Source organism: Fulmarus glacialis, unplaced genomic scaffold (genome assembly GCF_000690835.1).
Source record: "Fulmarus glacialis isolate BGI_N327 unplaced genomic scaffold, ASM69083v1 scaffold27376, whole genome shotgun sequence".
NCBI classification, from domain to species: domain Eukaryota; kingdom Metazoa; phylum Chordata; class Aves; order Procellariiformes; family Procellariidae; genus Fulmarus; species Fulmarus glacialis.
In genome coordinates, this window is record NW_009220427.1 from 1 (window position 1) to 7328 (window position 7328).

At 46.7% G+C, this 7328-nt stretch overlaps 1 protein-coding gene across 1 annotated transcript; it reads left to right on the plus strand.

The window, feature by feature from the left end:
• Positions 1 to 82: 82 nt before the first annotated feature.
• LOC104078932 (protein DGCR6) lies at positions 83 to 5572 on the plus strand (the record flags this gene model as incomplete). Its single annotated transcript, XM_009580763.1, has 3 exons — positions 83 to 183; positions 3453 to 3593; positions 5489 to 5572. Coding segments are annotated over 3 exons (326 nt in total), but the record flags the coding sequence as incomplete, so codon positions are not given.
• Positions 5573 to 7328: the final 1756 nt, after the last annotated feature.

The window sequence follows — 7328 nt, forward strand, 5'->3', positions numbered from 1 at the left end:
GGACACTGGGGGGACACACGTAGCAGGGTGGGAGAGTACGTGGCAGCGGTGTGTCCTGACCTACAGCCTGTCCCTGTCGCAGGGCTGAAGCAGGAGCTCTTCCACCGGCACAAGGAGGCCCAGCAGTGCTGCAGGCCCCACAACCTGCCGCTTCTCCGTGCCGCCCAGCAGCGGGAGATGGAGGTATGGGGTGGGGGCCGGGCTGGGCACAGCCCTACCCTGGTGCAGAGGTTGTGTCCCTTCCCTGGGGGGCTCACAGCCCCTTTGCTGCAGGACCCCTCTTGCATCGCAGGAGCATCTCCAGAGGGTTTAACTAGTCGCGTGTCTCCCCCCCCAGCCTGGGGAGCCGCCAGCCATCCTGTCTGGTCTTACTAGCACAACGTTCCCCACCATGACTTGGGGTCCCCTCCTCTTGCTCTGCCCTTTGTCCCCCCAAAAGTGCCATGTAGGATAGCTGCGGTCCAGGCGTGATCTGGGAATCGTGGAAGTTCAGAAGCACACTCCAAAAGAGCGATGCTCTCCACAATGCTTTAATGAGCCTTCGTTATAAGATGGGCTGAAGCCTGTATACGGATAGAGAGCAAGTCGATAGAAAACACGGAGAAGGTATGTGAAATCTGCCATTTTGATGTAGCAAGTAGAAAGCAGAGTACACTCAAAAAAATCACATTTTAGTAGCACTGATAAGGAGGAACTGCCTTGAGATACATAAGCATAGAAATAGTTTCTTCGAGCCTCCCAAGGCATTTGGAGAAAGGCACTTCAGCACAAGCGGCCCGTTCAGTCCCAAAGGACTTATCTGTATATTAGTGATAAGATAGAGGCAGTTTTAGAAGGTAAAGGAAATTGCAACTAGCCAGTTATCTTAATCGATGGAGTTTAAATGTAGAGGGGAAGTTACTTTACTTCATGTAAGGCAAACAGATAACTGTTTAAATACAGGCTCTTTCCTGACCTTTGCCCATGACAAGCACCACATTGGCACTTGCTGTTGGATCTTTTGTTTTTGTGTTTCCACATCCCTTTCCTATCGAGGTGACTAAAGCCAGGCTGGACCTCTATTAGCTGTCCCTGTTACCTGTTACTTCTGTTTCTAAGTAACTTATACTTGCAGCAAGTAATAAGCTATACTGCCTGTTTTAAAGCGTTTCCAATGTTGTCTTCACTCATTAAGTAGACCATATATGCATCATTTCTCCTTGTCTTACATGATGTGCAACTTCTTCCTACTTCCTTCCACCTTCCCCCACCTTTTTCTTCTGTTTTTCTCTGCCAGGTGTTACTAGAGTTACTTCTTCCCTTTTTTAAGCTCTGATATTTCTGCTGTAGAGCATTTTGGGAATAGATAGATCATCACAGTAACAATTGGTACATGTCTAATCGGAGCTGCCCTCTGTGGTTAAAGGTTTCAAAGACCAGTTCCTATGAGATAGCTTGGGATTGGACTCCCAGGAGGGGTAGTACAAGATGTAGTTTTTAGATGTCTGGCTTCATACTGGAACACATAGCATTTAAACTTTGCCCATCGTACAGGGTTGCCAGCCACCAGAGCTGAAGCAAAAGTTTGGTTTTAATCCTTATTTTCCTCCAAGATTTTGGCACTTTTCTGTAGTCTGGAATCAGGTGCCAACCCTAAACAGTATGTAGGCGCTTAAATGTGTTTTTTTCAAACCCAAGCAAAGTCATTCCTCCAGCACAGTAAGTGGAGGAGACAATGGTGTGGTGCCTCCTCCTTCCTCCAAGGTGGCTGGGAGGAAGGAAAGTCTTTGGGGAACGAGGGATTTGAATCCTTCATATCTTGCACAAAGAGTGTGAACCTCTAGACTGAAGAATGCGTAAGGACAGAGCTTTCTTAGGTTCATTAGCATCCCATAGTGAAGCAGGCAATTAGCCCCTCTACCTCGCCTTTTATTGAGGCTTAAGTTGTCTTGAATTTCTTCACATTTATTCTAATAAGGTCCTGCCCCGTGTGTTTTCTGTGGAGCAGCTGAAGTATGGTAATCTTTTGGTGGATCACAGTCCTGCATCCTCCTTAATAGCATGTAGTTCTGCGAAGCTTTCCCAAACCTATGGACATAATTAAAAATGTAAGATGCTAATTGACTGCCATACATCCAAGAAAGGTTACATGATGTAGCTCCTGCTCCGTGTAAGTAATAATTGTTCTTCGTTTAGGTCAGGCCTTTTGCAGACAGCCAATGATAACGTCCATGCTGTAGACAAACCTCGGCTCTTTTCCAGACTGTTCAGGACTGAGACCTCTGTCATTCAAATTCTGGATTTTCCCCAGGACTTGTAGCAGTGCGCAGGCTTTTGGCTCCCCTCTCGGATGGATCTGCCCAGGTCTCTTAAACCACCAGCCACTGGTATAGGAAGTCCCAGACTTTGTGACTTCTCCCTTCCTGTGCAGTGAGGATAACTTACCCCCGTGAATATTTCCAGCTAAACACCTGTTTCTGTTTACTGTGTTACAAAGAGGCAGCGTTGCACGAGTAAAATGTTGAAACTTGTGCCATTTATTTCTTGCAAGAGAAGGAGCCTTCCTTTGTATTTAGATGGGATTTGATGCTTCCTGACTTTCCCTGTGGCTTGCAAAAGAAGTCTATTGCTCAGTGCAGCCCAGTAAGGTTGTATTGCCTCGCCTCTGCACACATGTGGCTTTTTATTTGAGCTGGGCTCTCCTCGTCCCCTGCAATCCTGCTTTCTTCTCCCCTCTCCGGCAGAGTTTCTGGTAGGTTGAGGTTTCCTCCGGAAGTGACTTGTAGTCTGCCAAAAACAGAGCCCCAGCACACTGTAGTCCCAAGCGAGACTTCTTCAGCTTGCTGTTGTCAATACAAAATAAACTGGCTTTCTAGTTGCAAAGTTAGATTTTTGAGGAGTTCAGCTCCTTTAGTGAATAAATGGAGTCTGGGTGTGATTTATACCTTCAGCTCTGTGTGTTAGTGTCCAGGGAACATGGAGGCTCAGGGAGGCATCTGAGCTGGCACCTTGTTGAGCTGCGGTGGCCTATGTTACTCCTCCAAGTCTTTCTTCAGCCTCACCAGTCCTGTGAGGGGTATGCAGTTCTTGGACTGCTGACTTCTTTTGAGCCTGTGCTGCTGGAGCGCTCAGCCACAGCCTGCTGCTCAGACATTGGCTCATCAGGAAAAGTCATTCAGATACCGATCTGTTGCTCATGGTGTTGCCTGGCCCCCAAACACACGGAAAGCAGGCTGGTCCCAGTGACTTCCCTGCATTTTCTTGAGTGGTAACTTTGCTATAAGACATGGCAAGAGGAGGAGGTAAGATCTGGGGCTGTGCTTGCTGCCATCTGCTGTCCTTGGGACTCATCAGAACAGGAGTGCTTCAGGATCTAGTCACTCTTCGGTTTCAGTAAAAGACTTGGAGATGAGAAAAAGATAGGACGAAGGCAGATATTCCACTTTTTTTCTGTCAACTGTTATCTTTTTCAGGCTGTGGAGCAACGAATTCGAGAGGAACAGCGAATGATGGATGAGAAGATAGTCTTGGAATTGGACCAAAAAGTGATAGACCAACAGAGCACTCTGGAAAAGGCTGGGGTGTCTGGCTTCTACATCACCACCAACCCACAGGTTGGTGTTTAGGCAGGGAGTGTAAGATCTGACAGTACTCTTGTGTTAATATCTTTCTTTATTTTTTAAAAAATCTTGCTCTTAATGAATTCTGAATCGCCAGGTCAGCAAGAATGATCTGTCCTTTGCCTCATCGTTGCCTGATAGGCAATGTGGCCTGGGCGGACCTCATACCAGGTTCATAACGAAGGAGCAGAAACCCATTAGACAGGGCAACAGCCCCAGCTTTCTGCAATATTTTTCCCAGTGTGGAGGGAAGAAACGCTGTGCCAACAGCCTGCAGTCCTGTGACTCTTGAATGGGTCTGAATAATACTAAAATAAGTGGCTGCGTAGGTTTATCACTTTTGTACCTAGCCTAGCTGTACAAATTGCCTTCAAGAAGTCTTTTTAAAAGGCATCTTGTTAATTCTTGCTGTGACTTGCTGGAAATTATGATCTCGGACTGTGATTAGAAAACTGTTCTCAGTTTCCCCAGTGCATCTGCTCTTAAAACTTGTGAGCAATCGCCTGGGTTTTTCTCTGTTGTCTTAATGCCACCGCAGGAATGAAAAAATAGGACTTCCAAAGTCTCATTGTAATGCCACAGAAGTTTGCAGGGAATGCAGAAACAGGTTGTTCGTAACTCTGTTGTTTTTTCAGCTGATTAAATTTCACTTTGATGAAGACCTACTAGTGAGAAAAGACAGCTTAGACTAAGTTAGTTAAACAGGCATTTTCTAAAACCCACACGATTCCTGGTTGTAGAGCCTTGAACAAGCCTCTTATTTTTCCTGCTGCTATTCCTTATCTGTATAATGAAAGCAGCTCTCTCTCTCCCCTCCTGCCCCTGCCTTTTATGTTATTTTTATAAGTGATAACTCTTAACAGGGTTCCTGTTTGCTGGGTTTTGTTTATGTTTGCCTTTACGATAGCTGGCAAACCAGACCCAGACCTTGGCTTGTACCTGTGAATGCCACCATCATATAAGAAATCACTGCTGGAATCTGTTCTCCATGCGTTTCCCATCAGCTGATGTGTTTCCTCCCAGTCTGTTGTATAAAATGCCTGCTTATGCAGTTGATATATTTTTACAAAAACAGATTTTTATTTCCATAATGTAATGTCTGCAAGCCTGAGTCACAGAACAGGTTTCACTGAATTAGCTACTCCACCATGTAGTCTCCGTGCTAAATGGCTTGTGAGCTAAATGTAAGTAAAGAACAAGCAGATGGTAAGGAAACCATAAGCTGATGTTGGTGACTATAGGAGACAGTGGTCTCCACTTGATTACAGTCATGGAAAAGGGAGTTTTTGAAGAGGAATGAAATACCTAGAGGGAATTCGATGCACCAGCACGGCAGTGTGTTGCCCATGGCTGAGACTCCGCAGATATTTAAAGAATACCCAAAGCGATCCCTCCTGCTTCCTGCCCTTCTGTGCTGGAAAAGGATCAGGGTGTTGAAGATGCTGCTGAAGGATGAAGGGACGGAGCTGTGCCGACCTGGAGAACTTCCTCCAGGGTGTGTGGCTGTGTGTGTGCAAGAGGACCCTGCTGCCCCGCTCCTGGAGGCTGCTCCAGAAGGGGAAACCTGCAGAACTGGCTGGCCCTCACTGCATTTATCACTAAATCACGGTCAAGAAGAAAGAACCTTTCTGAATCCTTAATGAATCATAAAGACCTGGGATTCCTAAGACCGCTGCAGTTTGCAGCAGATCTCTTAAGATAGTACTGCCCTGTATTTTATAGAAATGCTTAAACAAGATGAAGATTTTGATTTTATTTGCATGTTTTTTTCTTTTGTTCCCTGAAGATTAGTAGCTCTTGAGTGGGTGGTACAAACCAGCCCTTTCTGCTTTCTGCAGCAGGGAATGGCATCATCTTATTCTTGCAAAAATGTCTCTCTTCCTTTGCAGGAGCTGACTTTACAGATGAATTTACTGGAGCTGATTCGGAAGTTACAACAGAAGGAATCCGAGTCCGAGAAGGCTTTTTCCTGAACAAGCAAATCTGCTGTTTACTTTCCAGAGTTTTCTTCTGACTTCCCTCTAAAGAATACAGTGTTAATGAATTTGCTTTATATTGTGTCAGGGAGAGGCTACTGGCTGTAGAAGAAATAGCTGGGGCCCTTAGATAACCTTGGGCCTGGGGTAAGCAGACCCCCAGAGCAGGGGGGTGGTTGGGGAGCATCAGACTGCCTCTCCGGTCCTCAGAGCAAGATGTGTGCTGCACGTCTTGCTAAGATGAGAGACGACGGAGGGCGTTGATCTGCCACATACAGCCTGCAGTGTCGGTGAGGCCATTTACTAAGCCAAAGGAGACTGGGCCAGGCACTGAGGCAGCAAACCCAGCCCAGCTGTATAGGGGTGACCCCTGTGTTTAGGTGAATCAGGCTGAACAGGTGAGCAATGTGATCTCCAAATCGCAATTTAAAAAAAGGAGCAAATGTCTCTAGTAGGGAATGGGAGAGGTGAGTAGCTGCGATATCAGACAGGGAAGCAAAGTGGACTCACCATCCGGTGCCGTCTCACCATGGCAGATGGTTGGCAGCTGGGGAAAAGAAGTCCAAGGTTTCTCTACAAGAAGATGCTTCTCTGTGTATTGAGGCAGAAACAGCCTCTTAAACAGGCAGACCCTTCCCAGAGAGACCTCTAGGCAGATACCGGCATCAGCTTTATTGAAGGAGTTTTTCAGGCTTCTGCCCAGCGTTACTGGACTGTGGTGTTCGCAGAGTTCCCACCCAACTTGGATAGCAGAGAAGGCTTGAGAGCTTTTGCTTTGTTACTTTAAACCAGTTTCCCTATGTAGAGAAATAAAATATTCTGTCCTGCCTTCTAGGGCTGCAGCTTTCTAAATGTCAGTGATTGCGATTACATTTGTCCCATCCCTGCTTGATGAGTGTGGGGTTTGGGGTGTGCTAGATTAAAACTGGGGTGGGAACCTTAAGTGTTTCTGAGACCTTTCAGGGCTGAACTGATGACCCGAGAGCCTGAGTCAGATCCCCAGAACTCTGTGCACAGAAGGAGTTGGGGCATTTGCTGAAAACTTGGTAAAAGATCGCTTTGAGTGTGTAAGAAATGTGTTGGTGCCAGGCAGTGTGCAATGTTGGCTGCCTGTAGGAAACAGGATGGTGCAAGGGACAGTCTGTAAGCAGTTCTGTTCTTAACGGAGGAAGTTCAAGTCAGAGAAGCTGTTGGGGGTGGCTCAAAGATGGGCCATCGTGTCACTGGGTCACTGTTTTAAGGGCCAGGTCACTGTTTAAGGGTTTTCTGGCATTCCCAGAGCAAGGCTTGTATTTGGGAGACATCTTCACGTTACTGTTTGCTCTTGCCTGCATCCTCTGCTATTACTGCAGCAATCTCTTTTCGTAGAAGAAGGCAGTGTGAGAAGATTCAGTATGCTGTTAATTATACTGAGGCTGGGAAATGGGTCGCTACCCCTTGCCCAAGGTACTCTGAGCCCTTGTGTTCACATGACAGCGGATCACTGAAACTAGAGCAAGCCAGCTGTGGAGTTGGAGAACCAGCTAAAGTAAGGAAACGTGCAAAGGTGTTAGAAGGGCTTGTAGGTGGCCTTTTGGTAGGGAGAGGTGATGGTGGAGGAGTTGCCAATTACTGTAGACAAACACACTGATCAGCTGCTGTATCAGCAGCAGATACAAGGACCAATGAGGCTTTTGCAAATTCAGGGCTGAGACCCCCTCCTGTTGCCATCACGGGTGGGTGTTTCCTCCCCACAGGAATGTGCTCCTGTGGT